The sequence below is a fragment of the Temnothorax nylanderi genome, unplaced genomic scaffold (genome assembly GCF_030848795.1).
Source record: "Temnothorax nylanderi isolate EJ_2023f unplaced genomic scaffold, tnyl_v1.0 TNYL_tig0035_pilon, whole genome shotgun sequence".
NCBI lineage: Eukaryota > Metazoa > Arthropoda > Insecta > Hymenoptera > Formicidae > Temnothorax > Temnothorax nylanderi.
The window spans coordinates 1,376,518-1,396,709 of NW_027249097.1; the positions used below are offsets into that span (position 1 = coordinate 1,376,518).

General features: G+C 33.1%; 3 protein-coding genes across 3 annotated transcripts; 2 read left to right on the plus strand and 1 right to left on the minus strand.

Moving 5' to 3' along the window:
* The first annotated feature begins 100 nt into the window (after positions 1–100).
* Positions 101–4,132, plus strand: LOC139771102 (RNA-binding protein 28). The gene is made up of 11 exons (XM_071703611.1): positions 101–599; positions 674–828; positions 978–1,146; positions 1,219–1,571; positions 1,653–2,002; positions 2,121–2,502; positions 2,600–2,768; positions 2,840–3,057; positions 3,143–3,292; positions 3,368–3,736; positions 3,885–4,132. The coding sequence occupies exons 1-11, from the start codon at positions 581–583 to the stop codon at positions 4,011–4,013; spliced, it is 2,463 nt and encodes an 820-aa protein (XP_071559712.1). The 5' UTR covers positions 101–580; the 3' UTR covers positions 4,014–4,132.
* A 130-nt stretch (positions 4,133–4,262) lies between these two features.
* Positions 4,263–15,293, plus strand: LOC139771103 (probable cytochrome P450 49a1). Its single transcript, XM_071703612.1, has 11 exons — positions 4,263–4,460; positions 7,397–7,596; positions 10,231–10,477; positions 11,310–11,426; positions 11,601–11,677; positions 12,080–12,275; positions 12,683–12,842; positions 12,918–13,087; positions 13,246–13,324; positions 13,567–13,764; positions 14,939–15,293. Exons 2-11 carry the CDS (start codon positions 7,404–7,406, stop codon positions 15,044–15,046), a joined length of 1,545 nt encoding a protein of 514 aa, XP_071559713.1. The 5' UTR covers positions 4,263–4,460; positions 7,397–7,403; the 3' UTR covers positions 15,047–15,293.
* Positions 15,094–19,871, minus strand: Cyp301a1 (Probable cytochrome P450 301a1, mitochondrial). The gene is made up of 9 exons (XM_071703618.1): positions 19,360–19,871; positions 18,511–18,627; positions 18,362–18,438; positions 17,232–17,433; positions 16,593–16,755; positions 16,302–16,471; positions 16,096–16,174; positions 15,783–15,986; positions 15,094–15,521 (listed from the first exon to the last, which is right to left on the minus strand). The coding sequence occupies exons 1-9, from the start codon at positions 19,851–19,853 to the stop codon at positions 15,414–15,416; spliced, it is 1,614 nt and encodes a 537-aa protein (XP_071559719.1). The 5' UTR covers positions 19,854–19,871; the 3' UTR covers positions 15,094–15,413.
* Positions 19,872–20,192: the final 321 nt, after the last annotated feature.

A 20,192-nucleotide genomic window follows, 5' to 3' on the forward strand; every position in this document is an offset into this window, starting at 1 on the left:
AAAAACGTTTTTAATTGTTGGATTATCGCAAAAGGAATATTGCGCACGATATCGATAACATAACCGAGATTTCCAGTATCGAATATCGATTGTCGACCTGGTCGACCATTCTCGAGCTGAGCAGAGGCACACGAGCACGCGGTCATGCACAATCCTAACCTGTAACGTAAACAATTTGGATATTTTTTAGACCAGAGTGTGGATCTGGTTAAGAAAGGAGGAAATAAAAACTCTCAGAATCATTTATACAACTTTATTGCGATGGCAGGCAGGGGCAGGATAATATAATAATTGAAAAAGAAAGTTTGAGTCTCGATGTAAATGTGCCATATAACTCTCTACAGATTAGCGTCCCAGACTTTATTAAAAAGATAAGAAGAGTAGTTAAATAAAAAATTATATAGTATAATATATAAAAATAAATGTGCTATATAATTTGATCACTTCAACCTCGCCATTTGATGAGACGCATTGTTATAAGCTTTATGATCGCGCCTCGTACTTAATCGAGTTTGACATTATTTTACTCGAAATTGCAACACATATCTTACTACGAAACCTGTGATTGATTTGTGTAAAAATGGGTAAACCACATTACGGTAAGAATTCTAATAGCTTGATATAAAGGCAATGATTTGGTTCAATTTACGTAATTAGCGTTTGCATCGCTTAGGTCAAAGAAATGACAAAGGGCAGAAGAAATTGTCTTGGATGTATCGAAGGAAGGCTAAATTGAGAAGGGCGAAAAATTATGAAACAAAAGTAACTGATCCCGCAGACGCATGCGGTCAGAATTCTCGAATAATTGTGAGGAATTTACCTTTTAAGGTGTGTACATCTGAATATCTCATCCAATATAAAATAGAAGTAACATATTTTAATTTTATTAGGAAGAATAGTATCTACATATACCTGCTAATACATTTTATTCTTTTGCATCTGGATTAATTCATTATATAATAATTATATTTTCTCAGGCGACGGAAGAAGATGTGAGAAGATTTTATGAGCCATTTGGTGAAATCAGAGAAATAAACCTTCTGAAGCGTCCAGATGGAAACCCAGTAGGATGTGGTTTCATATGGTTTAAACGTGTCGAAGATGCTTCAAAAGCGATATTCAACACCAATAAAAAGGAATTTCTTGGTATTTATAGTCAGATTTTGGTTGTTTTAAAAAATGTGATTTTGTGACATAACAATGCGGTGCTCGTTCCAGGAAGGAATATAAGCAGTGACTGGGCTATATCAAAGTCCAAATTCTGTGAGAAACTTGAGAAAAATCTTGCTGGGAATCAGGAAACTGATAATGACGAAAGGCATTCTTCTCAGGATGCTCAGAAAGAATACGATGACAGTAATAATGCTCAGAAAGAAGACGATGACAGTAATAATGCTCAGAAAGAAGATGACAGTAGTAATGCTCAGAAAGAAGACAATGACAGTAGTCATGCTAGGAAAAAGATTGCAAAAGAGAAGGATAATTTGAAGAAGCAAAAGAGACGAAAGTTGAACAAGATGAAAAAACAGAAAAAACGAGCTAGGATTGTGATAAGAAATTTAGCTTTCCAGGTATTTGTTATGCATTATGAAAGACGTTTCTTTTTTAATAGTTTTAGTTTTATTTGGCAATTTTCTTTAATTTCTTTATAGGTTACGGAAGATGATTTGAGGGAACATTTTTCTCAATATGGTGAAATAGAAGAGATAAAGATTTTAACTAAATCCGATGGTAAACAGACTGGAGTTGCGTTCTTACAATACAACATTGTACAAAATGCTGCAAAGGCTATACATCATGGAAATATGCAACTTCTTTCAAACAGGCCTATGATAGTCGACTGGGCTGTTCCTAAAACGAAATTTTCTGAAAACAGTGAAGACGTGAAACCAGAAATTAAAACTGAGCCTGTTGACGACGATGAAGTACATGATGCTACAGAAATAAAAGCATCTCGCAGCAGTGAGAATGAAGTTAATGACTCGGATGCTGAATCTGATAGGTATCTAAAAGTTTTAATTGTGTTAGAATGTAAATGGATATTATCTAATATATATCTCTCAAAATATTTGTATCAATTTTGTTTTCTTTTTTTAAATACTTTTATAATTTAATTCCAGAGAAGTTTTAATACTTACGGACAGTATAAAAGTCGAGGACGAAACCGATGAAGAGGAAAAAATGCATGAAGCAGAGGATACTGACAATGGAGATGAAAGTGATGACAGTAATGATGATGATGACGTCGATGATAAATCGATTATTAAGAAGGAAGAAGATAGTGACGAGGAAGAGACTCGTTCCGAATCTGCGAAACGTCCAAATCGAGTGTCTAATGATGTTAGTGAAGGAAAAACAGTTTTTCTAAAGAATGTACCGTTCTCTGTTAAAAATGAGGAACTTAAAAAGTGCATGGAGCAATTTGGACCTGTCTATTATGCTCTCGTGTGCATTGATCCTCTGACCGAGTATTCTAGAGGCACCGCATTTGTTAAATTTCAGGTAAGAGTTGCTAATTTATCTTTGGATATTCTAAATCCTTTTACGGCTTAGTCTTGTTTGTCAATATGATGATTATATGGGAAATTTTTTATTGTAGCATGTTGAAGATGCCGAAAAATGTTTGTCAGCTGGCACTGAGTTACGTTTGCGTGGTCAAATAATCGATACCCACAGAGCATTACACAGAAAAGAAGTTGAAGATAAAAAGAATTTAAAGGAAAAAAGGTTTAAAGACTCTAGGAATTTGTATCTCATTAAGGAAGGAGGTAATGATCTGACTGCAAAATATTATTATGTTACGTATGGCAATTTTAACATCGCCGTTGTTGATTCGCAGTTGTGCTGGCCAAAAGTCCAGCTGCGGCGGAAGTATCAGTATCCGATATGGAAAAACGTTTGAAATTAGAGAAATGGAAATCACAGATGTTGCGTAACTTAAATATGTTCGTATCGCGGGTGCGGCTAGCTGTTCATAACTTATCTCCCAATTTTGATGATGCAAAACTTAGACAGTTGTTTAAAAATCACAGCGGTTCTAAAGCTATAATTAAAGAGGTAATTTTATTCAAAATAATAAAAGTGTCACTTCTCTAATTGTACATGAAATTATATAGGCGTTAATTTTATTTAAAATTTTTAGGCGCGAGTTATGCGTGATTTGAAAAATGTTGACGCGACTGGGAAAGGAAAGTCGAAGGAGTATGGTTTTGTTACGTTTACCACTCATGAAGACGCGCTTAAAGCTTTGAGAAGTATAAACAACAATCCAAATATATTCTCCAAAAGCAGAGTAAGACTATAAATTTATTTTGATTATTAATTATTTTTAACTTTTTATATATATGAGTTTTTAAATTTGATATAGAGACCTATAGTCGGATTCTCGATAGAAAATCGTATCTTGGTAAACGCGAAGGAGAGAAGAGTTCAGAAAAGTCGCGAGAACAATCCCTTGTGGCCTGGAAATAAAAATAAGAGGAAGAACGAAGACACCAAGAAGGAAGTTTCAGCTAAACGAGTTAAAGTCAGAAAATTAAATGATCCAGATGATAAACCGTATGCGGGCACGACCGGTAAATTAGGCCAGGATAAATTAAGATCGAATTTCAATCTCAAGTCACAAGCCGAATTACATACGCGGGCTGTGAAGAAGCAGAAGAAAATGAGTAAAACGATTAAGCAATTGGACATTGTGAAGAAAGAGAAGGCGAAGAATAGACAAGACAATATGCCAGTAAGATATATATAAATTTCTTATGTATTTCATCGTCGTATCTTATATTTAATTTTAATTTTTCAAACTTTAATTATATCGAACTTGTTAATTTGTTTCTTCATTTCTTTTTCTTTATAACACATTTCTAATGTCATTTTTTTTCTAGGTAAAACAAACAAAGAAATATGATCCAGATGATGCAAACTTCAATAAGATTCTAAATAATTATAGAAATAAGTTGAAAGGAATTAATTTGAAAAAATCGAAATGGTACGAATCCTCGAGTGGATCTTAATATGCAGTAAAATGAAATAAATTTAATAATATTTAAGAATGATACGAATATATGATTATTTAACATATATTCGTATTATTGTATGTATTGTCGTTTCTGTAATATACAAGTTAAAAGAATGATTAGAAATTTTCCCTTTACTATTAATTAATCATTAACTTACCAATTCCTATTATCTTGACCCACATTACATCATCTTATTGAAATGGAATAATTATGAGATTTACATGTATTTTATGTCTTCCTTTTTTTCAAGTGTATTTGCAGTTGTATTCGCAGATACCTGTCTGTTACCACAATATTACCCCTTCTTGTATTCGCTCTCCCACTTACGAGCGGTTTTCTGTCAAACATCTTTCGATATCAAATACTTCAGCGCGATGCATGGCAAAGACGGTCTCAGTCAGATCGTAGTTTTTTTCGTGTATACAACGTGTCGTGAAAGAGGTAAGATCTTTACAAACTCTACAAACTGTTTATAATGGATGAACGTATAATTGTATGTAGGTTGGTTATATGCGGTCACGTATTTAATCCAGCAAATTCGCAAACGCAAAATCGAGACTTGCTTAATGATTTTTGTGATTATTTAATCTTAATCTTAATGATAAAAGGCTCTTTTGCTTAGGAAAAGTAAAAATTGTAATAATATCGTAAGAAAAAAAAATTTTTTAATAGAAAAGGATAAAAAATTTAAAATATTGAAAAGAATTGGATAAAAATTCAATTTTTGACTCAGTTATGTAATTAAAACAGATTTTTTATATTATATATCCTTCTATTGTGACAAATTTCTAAAAGAACTTACATTTAACAGTTTTAGTCTTTTTTAAATTAATTTTCTATAATTTATAATTGATTTTAATAGAAATATTATTTTAGTAGAATATTTATTACTTTAAAATATCATCTTATTTAATAAAAGTTTTACAAACGTAAGTTTTTCTTTACATTTTTCTAAAGAAATATAATATTTGATACGTGTGTATGCGTATGTGTCTGTCATAAAATTAAAGTTTTTCCACTACTTGATTATTTATGTGAGAGTCTACTTTTAATTTATAAAATTAAAATATTACATTGTTATAAAATATAGGTAATGCATGAAATATATATGGTATTTAAAAAAAAGGTGCAATTTACGATGTGCTGTTACATACTTTTTTAAATGCAATTATATATTTTTTTACATTCACTACCTTATCTTACTATATCGTGCATAAAAGGAAAGTCATCAAGAATTAAATATTATGACATAAAATTAAATATTTAATTCTATTTAATATATAAATATTAAATATTAAATATTTAATTTTAATTTTAAATATTATATTTTATATTTTACGTAAAAATTCTATATTTTATATAAACATGTGTTAAAGAATAAAATATTTCATAAGCTGTTGATGTTTTGATAGTTTTATATCATTTACATGCAGAATGATTAGAGGAATCGTATCATAGAAAAATAACATAGTACCACTCTCTAGAAAATATTAATAATGCTCATATTTCACGATATAAATACACGTGATGTAAAAAATTTGATTTATGTGCATTATATTTAATTCAACGTTATATTTTTCTCTTCGAAAATTATGAAACTTCCACTTGAAGGATTTTTCTTAAAATAAGTACAATTGAATTATACGTAGAGTGTGCAATTAAAACAGCAGATTTTTTTTTATTCTGATTGCGCCTTTGATAATACACCGCCGCGAATGCGTTTTCGTGACATGCATCATTAACCGCCCGCCTAAATTGCAACTGCGACGATCTATGGGAAAGTTACGACAATCTACGGTGTAGCGAATGCATCGTAAGTAGGAATTGCGAATTTCACAGTTGATGGTTTACCAACTTTGCGATTTCTCTTGAAACTGTCATATTACTCGTAATATCTTCGTAATATCTTTTTTATTTCAGCATTCTATTTCAATAAATATATTCAGTTTATAGTTACATAATTTCACGTTTTTTTTTTAAGAGATAAATATCTTGACACTATTTCACATAAATATCTGTATTTTATTGCCATTTCAGATACGTTTAAAAAATTAAACTGCCTTTTAAAATCGCTTTTATTTTTGTACGATGTATCGTTGGAATTGCGTGAAATTAATAAATGTCATATGTCAATTATTATTAAAATGTGAGATTTTTAACATAAATCTATGTTTCCTTTTTGTTTTTCCATTTTAATACGTATTTAAAATATTTTTGGCTTTGTAATACAACTATTAAATTTTTTATTTGTAAATATGATTTATTATTTGTTTTCGGGTTTTTAATACAACTATGAAATTTTGGGGTTTTTAAAAATATTTTATTACTTATTTCGGAAGAGATGATGATATTAAGAGAGATGACTTAAAAAATTGATATAAGAGCTCCATTAATAATAATTTTCGATATTGATTAATAAATATCTTCAATAAGACCGTATATCTTTTGATTTCTTAAAAGATTCATCGATACGATTACAGACATTATATAACTGCCCAAATCCAACTACTTAAGAGATACTAAAATTAATATAAACGAAAGATTTATGCAGCTTATTTAGAAAGTATAAAACATTTATGTAATAAATTTGTAATGCATGCGGCTCTAGAAAGTATAAAATATTCATGAAATGAATTCAGAAACATAAACTGTCACTTTCTGCCTGAGTTATAGACTAGGCTTGATTCAATTGAAATCCGCCCACTTTTGCGAAAATGTTCGAAATTAGTGTTTTACGCTCAGATGCGTCCAATAACAAGGGATACACCTGTTACCTTTCCGCGTAAGAATGTTGCATTACACTTCGTTTATTATGTCATGTATTGCTGATTGCACTCGCTATGCAGAACCGGTTGCCTGGTTTGCGGCGCAAAATTTGCGTGCAAAATATCTGAGGTCTAAACGAGCATGTGAAGAATGCTTTTAAATCGATACAGCCAGTTTTCTTGAATAAAATCTATATTGCACGTAATTATTAACTGTTTAAAACAAAATGTAAAAAAAATAAAAAGTAAAGTTTAAAAAATATAATAAAAGATATGATAATATTCTATTTAATGAAAATATAAAGTGGAAAATATATTCTTGTTAAGAATAATATTTGTAAGATTTTCAGAGATATATAAATGAAAATTTAAGTAATTTTTATGCACGCTATAAATATATAAATAAATATTGATTTTACTGTTAGCCGCAGCGTAATATTGGAAGGAAGAAATTAATTTTACTTAATTTTACTTTTCAGATATCTTCCTTGAACTCTGTACTTAACTCGTATTGACTTTCTTAACGTACATGCTACGATAATTACGGTTCCGCTCGATAAACATTATTAGCCTAGATAAGTGGCTATTTTATAACTATTTTTTATTCCACAGGCCACAAATGACCACGTTGAGACAACACGCGAGGCGGCTGTTGCGTCGATTCGTCAGAATCGACAAGAAAAGCGACAGAGCATTGGACACGCTAGCTATCGAGGGACAGGGTTTGTTGCGACATCGCCCGTACTCGGAGATCCCAGGACCTAAGCCAATTCCCTTGCTAGGCAACACTTGGCGATTTCTACCTTACATAGGTACAAAGCAATTTTTCGGAAGCGGACAGTAACATGGTCGTGCCATAAATTCTGTCTCTCCTGAGAAAAACGAATTTTTGTTATAGGTAAAATAAAAAAAGCAGCATATTTTATTAAATTGACTAATCGTAATTGTAAAAAAATGTCCACTTTTTGAGTTCATACTTCAAACGGTCGGGCTTCAAACTCTCGCAGCGTGCAGAGTTTCGACGCTTCACCAGGTCGGTCTTCGGTGTCGATATTTCGGTGAGGCTAAAAAAAAATTGTTCTTCTTTTTAGAGGAAAGAGCTTATTCTAAGTCTCACCGAAATATCGGGATTTTAAAAAAATAATTGATGAAGGTAATGTCGATATTGAGGTTTCGCGTGTTCTGTGAGTTTGAAGGCCGATTGTTTGAAAAAATTTGAAATAAGATAAAAAGTGGACATATTTAATAGTTATAATTATTTCTATTTTGTATCGATTTAGTAAAACGAGTACACATTTCACGCTGCTTCTTATTTTAGTTATGAAATAAATCTATTTTTCTTAGAAACAGAGTTTATGGCACGACTGTTACAGAGTCATAAACTCCGTTGCTGTTGAAAACTTTTAGCATGTATTCCGTCTACGGTAAGTTTCTACAGAAATCGAAATGAGCTAAAGTTATTTACGGCTTGGCAGTTTTTATGATAACTAAAATGGTCCGTCGAAAAACAGAGCGGAGATAGAGAAGTGAAAGCGCGCCAATGTGTCCTAAGTGAAGATGATAATTATGAAAAGAATCTACTAATAAAAGTAGAAGAGGAAGAAGGGTGAGGAAAAGAGAGGAGAATTTTAGCACCTTCGATTCACCGTGTGTACACATTATCGTTTGTGGTCACTAATCAAATTTTTCGGTAGTATTTCAAAAGCGTACTTTTTCGTTTACATAATTGTACATACAGTTCACCTGCCTTAATTTAATTCTCATCTTCTTCGTTGAGAGAGACAGTTTCAGGAGAACGTAGCACAGTGGTTTTCTCCCATAACTCGAAGAACAAAGAGAATTCGAAAAGAATCGATGATTCATATATATTGTGAAGTATTTTTATAAGTACAAACATCACCAGACATCTCATTAATGTACCTGATTATATATCTATTTATTTAATATTTTGTTGATTACATAATTTGCCTGAAGTGTTTTCTAGAAATGAGTTGATGCCACAAATCTTTGAAGTGAGAATGTATTTGAAGATATTTTATTATTTATTAACGAGAAATGCCATATACAAAAATGTCCCTTTTTAATTTCAATATCTGTATATATGAAAATTTCTTAACATTTATACTTCTTTTTTATTACTCATCTTTGAACTCATTATATTAAATTCTCTATATATAATTCTTTACATAATTCAAAGAATTTATTTAATATATTAAAAGAATACGTTACATTTTTTAATAGAAAATCTAAAGAATAAAAATGAATAAGCAATTTAAATAAAGTATTATTTCAAGAATGTTTGGAATAAACAATGGGAATTTCATCAATATCTAAAATCTTGATTTGAATATTGTTGCGGAATGCTGTTTATTTATTCTCGCATCGATAAACTCAAAACTCACAAATAATTTATTCTGTTATTTCGAAATCCAGTGATGCGAGAATATTCTGCACGTGTGCTCCTCTGACATTTCCTCCACGCGGCCTTCCTTCGGTACCTCACATACATTTGTTTTGTACACGCGTGTTAGAACCAAATTAAGTCATTAGAATCCATAAACATGCCCAAAGGTAAAGATTTAGTCTGTTGACCTACTAACACAGGTAAATTCGGTGTATGTATGTGAGGTCATACCGATGGATGTAATATGTAACGTTACAGTCAGTATCTGACAATAGCGAGCGCTCAGTAAACTTCTGTCAATACGAAATCAAGATTCTTAAACTCTATCGGTCGTTCACGTCTTGTTCGTGTGTCTGTCGACCCTCCGTTGACTGAGTCCAGACTATCTACCACGATCCACTACAATACGAGCATTCTCCAACAAATATTGTTTCCTTTACCTTTCTTTTAGAACTATTCTTTTAGAGCTACTCAATAGAGCGATAAAATCATTTTATATTGTAATTAATGGTTTTCCTTTTCAAATTTATTCAAAGCATTAAGATGAGTAAATACCGGTCTGTTTGCGTAGCGTTGATGAAATTGCTAACGAACCGCATCGTAAATATTGTTGACTTCGCGTAACGAGTATTTACCTGGAAAACATTTTACTTTAAAATTGTAAGAATACACACAGTAATACACATATATACATACATCAAATATTAAAAGAGTCACACGTGTACTTTTCGCAATCAAACACATTTATTTATATAGCAGCTACATAATTTTGAAAACGAATGTTTCACGAATATATCTTCTCTTTATTTATTAATTAAGTCTGCAAGTTGACACATGGCAGTTTTCGCTTATAATAAATGTTTTATCAAGATTATCGAAATAGAAAATAACATGAAGAAATAAAACGTATAAAGATCGATCGCTTTTAAAATACAACTTTTAAGTATCTGAAATATTTTTGTCTGCCGAGTTTGGTTTTCGAAATATTCGGCTGAACTGTTTAAAATGAGACATTCTGTATAATTAAAAAATTACATTTCAGGAAACTTCGATATACAGACGATAGACAAGCTGTCAAGAAGACTGCACGCCCAGTATGGCAATATCGTAAAGATAGAAGGCCTTTTAGGTAGGCCCGACATGGTGTTCGTGTACGATGCAGATGAAATTGAACGAATTTTCCGGCGGGAAGAAAAAATGCCCTATCGACCTTCCATGCCGTCGCTTGATTACTACAAGCATGTACTGCGAAAGGATTTCTTTCAGGATAATCCGGGTGTCATTGCCGTGTAAGTCGTATTTTAAATCTACGCTCTCAGAATTATTTTTACCGCAATATTAAGATAAGGCATTTAAAAATATATTAAAATAGATAATGTATGATTTTGCGTATATAATTAAAATTTTAAACGAGATAAGTTTGTTTCTTCAAATAATGTTTCTTCAAATAACGGTTAAAAACAAGAATGTTAAAGACTTGCTATTACTTTTTTTATATAAAGATTTTTTTGCTTTTTTATACACAATTTAAAATATTTGCAAAAATAGAATTTTTTTAAAAGATGAAAAATACACTAATTTTTTGGATTTTACGCTATTGTTGGAATATTTAGAAACAGGTTTCACATAAAGATATTAATGTATGTAAAGATACCAATTTATGAGATGCTGAAAAACATCAGAATTCTGATTTATTTTTTGAGTAGCAAAAAATAAAAATTTTTAGCAATAAATTTTATTAAATACGTATTAAATTACGTATTATAATTAATAAAATATCACAGTTTATCAAGAGATAAATTTAAAATTCTGTTTATTTTAAAAATGAATTTACTTTACGTTTTCATCTTTTTGTAAAACATGTAGCTTTATATAAAATAATTTATTTTGACATACAACTGAATGCAATTTCATGCATCTATTAAATATAACAGCTGAAATGCGTTCTTAATCTATAATAAGGCAAAAATGTTTCGTTTACCTTCCAAACACTTTCGTTTTGCAGGCATTGTTAAGTTTCTAATGCTCGACGCTCTCAAGGTGAATCGTTCTTCATTTGACAGGTGGAAGAATAGCAGCCGTTTATACAACCTTGATTCATCTCTTCTCTCTATGTTGCAGCCACGGTGAGAGTTGGTATAATTTCCGGAGCAAGGTGCAGCATGTGATGCTGCAGCCGCGAATCGCGAGAATGTATATCAGCGCGATCGAAGAAGCGAGCATGGCACTCCTTCGCAGGTTCGCCGAATTTTATTATTACTTCGTAAACGCCGTCTTTAGCGCAGACAATGATATACCTGACCTTTTTCGAGTCTTCTCATTTAGCTTTCGCCATTTGCCCGCCTACTCAACTATACGTTTCGCGTCCTACTTTAACTATTATAAAGCGACTTATTCCCTCTTATTTTGTAGAATAGCAAAGATACGGGATCGGAAGTACGAGGTGCCTGCCAACTTTCTCAATGAGATGCACAAATGGTCTTTAGAATGTAAGTAAGGGGATAGAATGTAAACAGTGGAAAAGAATCAACAAATGTCAATCTTTGGGCTCTTTCCGTGATTAATGCTGCATCTGGAGAATTTATCTCTGAAATAAAGTTTATAGAAAGTTTTAGGTGATAAAATCTTCGAATTGTGTATAAGGAAGATAGTGAAAGTTTGTGGGATAAGATTACAATTAAATAAATAAAAAAATTATTTTTGCATTTTCTTAAAGAAGAAAATTTTTGCATTTTCATAAAAAAGAAAAATTATCGTTAATCTTCCAAAAGGCCCAATAATTTTTACGCATTGAAAACAGATTTGTAGAACATAACAAATAATAAATAAATTTGCATAAATTCGCATAAATGTAGATAAATGAATTTAATAAGTAATTTTATTGTTGACAGCTATTGCACGGGTCGCGTTGGATGTGCGCTTGGGTTGCTTGGACGATGACGCGAACGCAGAAACGCAGAGGCTCATAGACGCATTGATCACGTTCTTTAAAAACGTGCCTGTGCTGGAACTAAAGATACCTTTTTGGAAACTCTTCAATACACCCACGTGGAAACAATATGTAAATTCTTTGGATATCATTGTGAGGTAAAATCTCGATCGGAACGTAATTCTATCGTTCACTATTGTATATGTTTGAAGAAAATCGTTATTACGCTTCTTGAGTATTTATCGAGAGTTAAATATAATACAATATCAATATACATATATATTTATATTATATATGTTTTACAAAGGATGGATGAGCCAACAAAAACTTTTCACTCCGTTCTTTTTTTTTTTTTTGTAAGCAACTGATTTTTACGAAATGTGTCGACACACATCAATGTGATAAATTCCGTGTCGCTTGATTAGGGTGTCTACCTTTTCAAAAATCTTAAATGGCGATAAAAATCAAGTAACACATTGTTTTACAATTTAATTCTCTTTACAACTGTCTTTTTTTTTTAATTTGGTTACAAAACATGGAATGGGAAGTTTTCGTTGGTTTTTAGTACCATATCGAAATATACGGCCGCCGCGCTGTCGAGGGCCAAGAGCAACGTGGATTCGGACAAAGAACTGTCTCTTTTGGAGAGAGTTCTAGCTCGCGAGGGTGACACGAAGGTAGCCTCTATCCTCGCTCTAGATTTGTTCCTGGTTGGCGTTGATACGGTAAAAATTTTGTAATTTGAAATTGTCCTATTAAACGATTCATATATGAATGTTATAGAGTCAAGCTATTTGTAGACTTCGACCGCGGTAGCCTCGGTGCTCTATCAGTTAGCGCTACATCCGGAGAAACAGGCTTTGGCGTACGATGAAATCCGCAATGTTCTCCCGCAACGAGACACGCCTCTCGAGGTGACAAACACCGACAATTTAAAATACTTGAAGGCGTGCATTAAGGAAACTCTAAGGTTCGTTAAGATCGAGTGGATAACCGATAAGTAGATAAAACGTGTGATTCAAATCCATTGTTTTGCAATAAAGTTAACGTTGCTTACGAATGACTCGTATTCTCGACAATAATTATTATCAGCGTGTATTTCACGATTTATGTTTTTGTCTCGTTTAGAATGTATCCAGTTGTCATAGGCAATGGGCGAAGTACAACCTCGGATATTATAATCAGCGGCTATTGTGTACCGAAAGGAGTAAGAGGGAAAGCTAATTTAAATTTGACAGTCATAAATCAGTACAATGCAATTGATGTTTAATGGCAATCTATACTTCAATATTAACTATACATAACTAAAATTCTAAAATAGAATAAAATTATAACAAACTTAAAAAGTACAATCATTTATAATTAAATTTGTTAATGCTAAACAGTCTATGGGGATTTAGGGGATAACAAAAAGCTAGATCGTAATCAAGACCGAGAATTGTTTCTCAGGTGCACGTGGTATTTCAACACTACGTCATTAGCAATCTGGAGAAGTACTTTCCGCGAAGTAACGAGTTCCTTCCCGAACGATGGTTGCGCGACGACGGTGTCCGTCACGCGTTCGCCTCACTTCCTTTCGGTTACGGCAGACGAATGTGCTTGGGACGACGATTTGCCGAGCTCGAAATAATTATCGTCATTAGCAAGGTGAGAGGCGACTTCTAATTGTCGGAAGTGCGCTAAAGTCCACGATTTAGAAAGAGGAAAGTTTTAATACCTATTCCACTCTCGCTGATTAGAGATCAGACCACCAACTTATTTTCTTCGAATAATTGCATTCAAGAATGTAAAGTGTTTTGCGAGCATTTAGGGTAATTCAACGACTTTCATTTTAACGACAAATTCTTGCCGATGAATTTGAAGTCAATCTTACATAAAACGTTTACAAGTTACATCTTTTGTTTGTGGCATAAATATTTTATATAACCATTATATTTTATTTATATTTATCGCTACTATGGCAAGAATAATTATGTAACGTTAAGATGAGTTTTCGATGTGTTGTAAGCATAATGAGCCGCTTATGGTACAATGCAATTCTGCGATTACATCCTGTTGCAGGAATAAGCGTGCATTGCGCGACTTGCAGCCGTAATTTTGCAATGTACTTGTCATAGCAATTTTCTACTATTCTCGTAGTTTTGACGCTAACAATGCGTTACACTGTCGTCCTATTATTGTCGTATTGCATTGAAGAACTTTCTCTGTGTTGACGAGATCGAAGAATATGTGTTTGTCTCTTGTAAAATCTTACAACTGTTTAGAAGATCTACAAAATTTTCGGGTATCACGTAGCGCCACTTTGCAAATTATTTCTAAATTTTGGAAAATTTCGATTTTTTTCTTTCAACAAATTGCTTGACCATACTTTATAGTTTCCAAAGTAACAAATATATACAAATATATACATTTCTGGTTGCGATTGCCAAAAAGTTAAAAGTAACCAACTTTCTTTTGGCAACCGCAACTGGCAATCGTAACCGGAAATAGCACTTTTCAACTAGCAATTGCCATCCTTTGCGACTGGCGACGGGGCATTTGCGACGTATTGTGAAATGGCTTTTACTTTTACTTTTCTTAATCTATGTAGAATAATATAATTAATTGCTCTGATATATTATATATCAAAAAATACGGTCCCCAATTGTATTTATAGTACAGCAACTCTTGGAACAGAGCGTTGCATTTTAACAGTATGTAACTTTAAGTTATGCGCAATAAATTTATATATTATAGTTATGTAAGAGTTAAAAGTTAAACTGTAATGTAATAGCAAGTTTTTTAAACTTTCTACGTTAAAAATCGTTTTTCTCTGTTTCAGATTCTTCAGTTTTATAAAATAGAATATCACCATGAAAAGTTGGAGTATTACATTAATCCAATGTACACGCCGAAAGGACCGTTGAAGCTGAGATTTATCGAGAGATAATACATCTATTTCTTTCTAATGGAAAGGAAAAAGAACGTAGTCAAAAATACTATTTGTTGTAAGTTTTCTTCTATATTGACGTAGTTTTGCATAATCTTGTATTTAGTTTCTAACGCAACTTTACATGCAAATAAATAATTGCGCTATACAAGTTGTACGTTAATGTAATACAATATTACAACGCATTTATGATAAATGTTACTTCTACAATTTATACTTATGAAATAAACTCATGTTTGTAATACAATCGAACATTGATATATTACAATCTAGCAATTAAATTGTTTTTTATCAGCATTAATTCGCAAATTTTGTTTTAATACGCTACTTTAAATTTATTTTACAATATTACACGATTTGCGGGATGCTATCTTTTTATTATTTTAAATTTAAGTTCTCCATCGGGCGCGTACATGAATGTGACTTTATATTTTAGCGGCTCGTGGTGGTACTCCAGTTTATACGATCTCAGGAGCTGAAAATAATATCGTTATAATAATATTTGCTGTTTTACATTGTTAGCGCAAATTTTTATAAGCCCAAGTAAAATCAGACTTAAAAACTAAACATTTAGTTTAAGAAAATTTATTATTAAAGTGATAAGATAAATATACACATTAAATCAAATATCGGCAATGCAATGAGATTGTTCAAGCTGGAGGACACGTCCTTTGCCGTTCCCGCATGGGACCATGCGGCATTCCCTATTTATAGAAATATATGTAAAATACTATACCTTCGCGAGGAGTACTTGCATCTCGAGATCCGCGAATCGTCTGCCCAAGCACATCCGTGCTCCGTAACCGTATGGCAGCGACGCGAATGGATGCAGAATCTCGTTATCAGAATCTTTGAGCCATCTCGCGGGCTTAAACGTCTTCGCGTCCGCGACGTATTCCTCCATATTACCGGTGACGAGTGTTGGGAACACGACTTGAACCTAAAATTATATTAATTGAAAAAAATTGTAAGTGTGTCAAACACAATAAGATATTTTTTACGAATATCTTGAGCGGTAGAGGGATGTAAAAATAAAATATGCTACGTACTCCTTTTGGAATTTTATAGCCGCAAATGACGGTGTCGTTCTGCAACGTTCTGCCGTTTCCGATGACAGTGGAGTATACTCTGAAACGCATACAAGATCTTTTTAATTACAAAATTAGGCTACCATCAGTATATGTAAAAAATTAAATAAACTGTCTGATAAGTAATTATTATCAAGGTTTATTAATCTTACGACGTTTAATATTACCTAAACACTTCCCGGATGAAAGCTTTCATGTAGATTGCCTGATCCAGATGGCTCGTTGTGAGAGAGACGGATGGATCTGGCAGTATATGCAACAGCTCTTGATGTATCTTTTCCTGCTCTTCCGGTCTAGTCGCTAATTGATACAATATCGAACACACCGCCATCGATATCTGCAATATACATCGTACATGTATACTCTTAATTACGATGTTGTTACACGTTTAATTTCTAGCAATTTTAGATATAGCGTACGATTACAGCAGCTGTAATCTACGATATTGTGCGACTTGCCGTGTCAATGCCGACCAATATCAGATCAAGAGCGAAGATGCAGGCTATCTTAGGGTCTGTCTCTTTGGCTAAAATTCGCTCTATCAGCGACAAGTCGCTTTCGTCCACGGCTTTCTTACTTTTAAGCCTGACCATCGCGGCGTCAAGGTACTTCATGCATATCCTAAAATGAAACATACATATGTTGTCACGCTTCATGAACCACTCGTTGTGTTTCAGGAATGAATCATCACCGAGCTAGCTGCGAATTAAATTAAGTTGGAAAAAGATTTATGTAACATCGAGCATTTATGTATCACGAAATCAGATAATGGCGATCTGAAATCGAGCTTTTTCCGTTCCACTGATTTTCCGCAACTTTCTACTTACAAACACGTAGATACACGTTAAATTAAATGATCTAACAAAATGCTGAAAGAAGAAAAAATTCACTTTCACGTCTTTAAATCTCAAATAAAGAATTTATATGTTTCCCAATCTCATATCTCACGAAAATTACAATAATTGAACAAAAGAGACGGAATATCCAAAGGACCATTAAATTTCTTTTTATTTTATATTCCTCATCTAGATATTATACATATCTTTTTTTCTTTTATAGAATTCTTCATCTAACTTACTTATCTCTTTTAAACTTACTCGATGAAATAATTCATATTGCGCACGTAACGGCTCCAGAGGGGCGTCGGGATGTATCTCCAGTACGGGGCTTTAAGTTCGAGCGAAGCGACATTTCTCAGCGCGAATTTGGCCGCATCGATAATCTTCTGCGGTTCGGAATCCGACGACAATGTGTCGCCTAAGCACCCGAGTCTGACATCGAGCGCCACACGACCAATACCTGCCCGATCGACAAATGCATAATTCATAGTACGTAGCAAATGTTATCGTCATTGCACGTTCCAATAGCGGGAACGAGAAACTCGGAACGATTTTTCTTCCCGGTGAGAATTTTAATACATAAATAATTTCTTTTTCGCCCGATTTCTCTCTCTTTCTCTCTCTGTGAAATAAATTGGGTTCTTATATATACATAAAGTGTTACGAGGTCTTGTTAAATGTTAGACGTTTTATAGTTAAATATATACCCTTGTCATGATGCAAGAAACAATTATAAGAAGTGATTAAAAGTTATACTTCGCTATATATATATATACATATTTAGAAATATAGAAAATGCAATACGTAAGAGAAAAAAAAGCAATTTTAATATTTTATTCCGATTTACATATTAATTCTAAAGTGTTCTTTTCCAATTATTTCCTAAAATATATATCTCAAGTTCAATTACAATAATTTTATTACGAAATAATAGAGCTATAATTAATTCCACAAAACTTTCTTTCTAAATTATATTTTATATAATCGTATATTTGTACTCTTTTTATTCAACGTTTCATTAAAATAAGATCTCCAACAATTTAAAATTATTTAGAAAGTTAGTTAATATTAATGATTTAGTTTAGACTACGCAGTTTCTACTTAACAAGTTTTTGTGAATATAAAACAATTGTATTAAAAAAATGTCAATAGAAGAGAAAGAACGGATATTTCAGTGCTAAATTCGTCCTTCGAATGGATTAGTAGTTGAAAATAAATATTTAATTTAAATATTAAATCTCCCAAGTTATGCGGGATATTTTAAATACAACTTGAAGAATCTATTATTAGCGTAGAGAGACCGTTTCGTGCAATATGCCATCAACGTTGTCAATACTTAACACAAAAGATAAGTGGGTCAATACTTTACATAAGATATAGGAACTAACATTCCAAAGCCCATTTATGTATCTCGTTATCGAAATCGCCGGGCAGTTCGTCGTTGTCTCCTTTAATATCCTCGATTCTACAACCCATTAAGAGACATCGCCAATAATCAGCAATATATATGCTACATTTATTTCCTACTCTCTTTTACCTCCTTATGAAATCCTCCGTAACCACTTCGATCGGTGTTATGTATTTTCGCACAGTCTTCGGCTGGAGAACAGGTTTCTGAACGCGCGTGCGAAATTCCTTCCACGGCTCGCCATGTCTAATGGGAGAAATCAAATTAGCGTGCGATGAGTTCAGAATAAACTAACGGAGCAAATAAAGACCGTTCGCCTCGGTTTCATTGAGATATTATTGGCACAATAAAAAGTCGAGGACAAGGTCACACGAAACTCGAGAGATTCTACGTACGTCCACTCCATGTCATATTTATTTAACGAATTCCCGATAGCTTCGTTCATTTCTAATTCTGCAAACTAGCTTTTGAATAAATATGTAATTTAACGAGAGATATAGTAAATTATATATATAATTTATTTTTAAATTATATATTTATTATATTCAAAAGCGAATTTATATTTACATAAAATAAAAATCTATGGAGGATCTCTTGAATAAATCAAATAGGAATAATAAAAGAGCCAGGCGCGGTAATTAGCACGCAAATATATTATATTATTAAATAGACAAATTAAATAAAATGATTAAATTAACGCATGTTTCAACTCTTATTTTGAGCCGTCTTCAGCGCAATATTACGTTTATATCATCTATTACAATTTATATACATGAAAGAATAGAATATAATAGATAATTTTTGCTGAATAAAATGAAATTTATTTCTAAAAAAATTTTTCAGATATGTATTACTGTGACTTTTATCGAGAAATTAGATTTTAGATTAATGAGAAATTTCTCCGTTTTTTTTTCTATATATGGCCCATGTTTTAATAAATCGAAGGCAAAATTATTCCGATAATTATTGTTCACCTACACGCCAACGACGCCGGGTAAATCGCCGAAGAAGTCCTTGCGCACGACACTCTTATAATGCACCAGGCAGGGCATGGAGGGCCGGAAGGGCGTAGGACCCTCTTGCCGGTACACCTTCTCGATCTCGTCGGCGTCGTAGACGAAGAGCAGATCGGGGCGGCCCATCAGACCGCTCAGCCGCACGATTTTGCCGTACTCGTCGTAGAACATCTGCGAGATCTTGCCGACGTCCGAGATCTGGTACTGGCCGATCAGCGGCAGCAGCCGCCAGGCGTTGCCTAGGATCGGTATCGGCCGCGGTCCCGGCACCTCGTCGTACGGTCTGATGGACGAGGACGCGATCCCGGGGGATGACGATGAGGACGCATGAGGACACTCGGGCGTGGACGTGATCGTGTCGCTGCAGAAAACCCGAAGCGCGTCCCTTCGAAGAAGCGACTCGCAGGGTTGCAACAAGCGGCGTCGCATCTCGCAAACTCGTAGCGGCGGTTTCATTCTGCAACCCCCGGCCGTTATCACCTCTCTTTAATCGGAGTATACAAATGCTTCTGTCGTTATCAAAATAAAATCGCAAGATGAATTATCAGCGAAAAACACGGAAGTTATAATTAACGAGACCAGTTTTAATTGTATTACCTTGTATATGATTATTATTTTATGTGGTTATTTGCTTGTTTCATTTTTTTTATGTTTGGGGTTTTTTGAAAGTTTTTTCCTCATAGCCTATTATTCAGGATTAAAACTTTGTCCGAAATATATCTATATATTCATGAAAGGAATTTTATCATCGATGTTTAATGCAGGTTGTGGGCTTTGTTCCTGGGAACTCCGTCT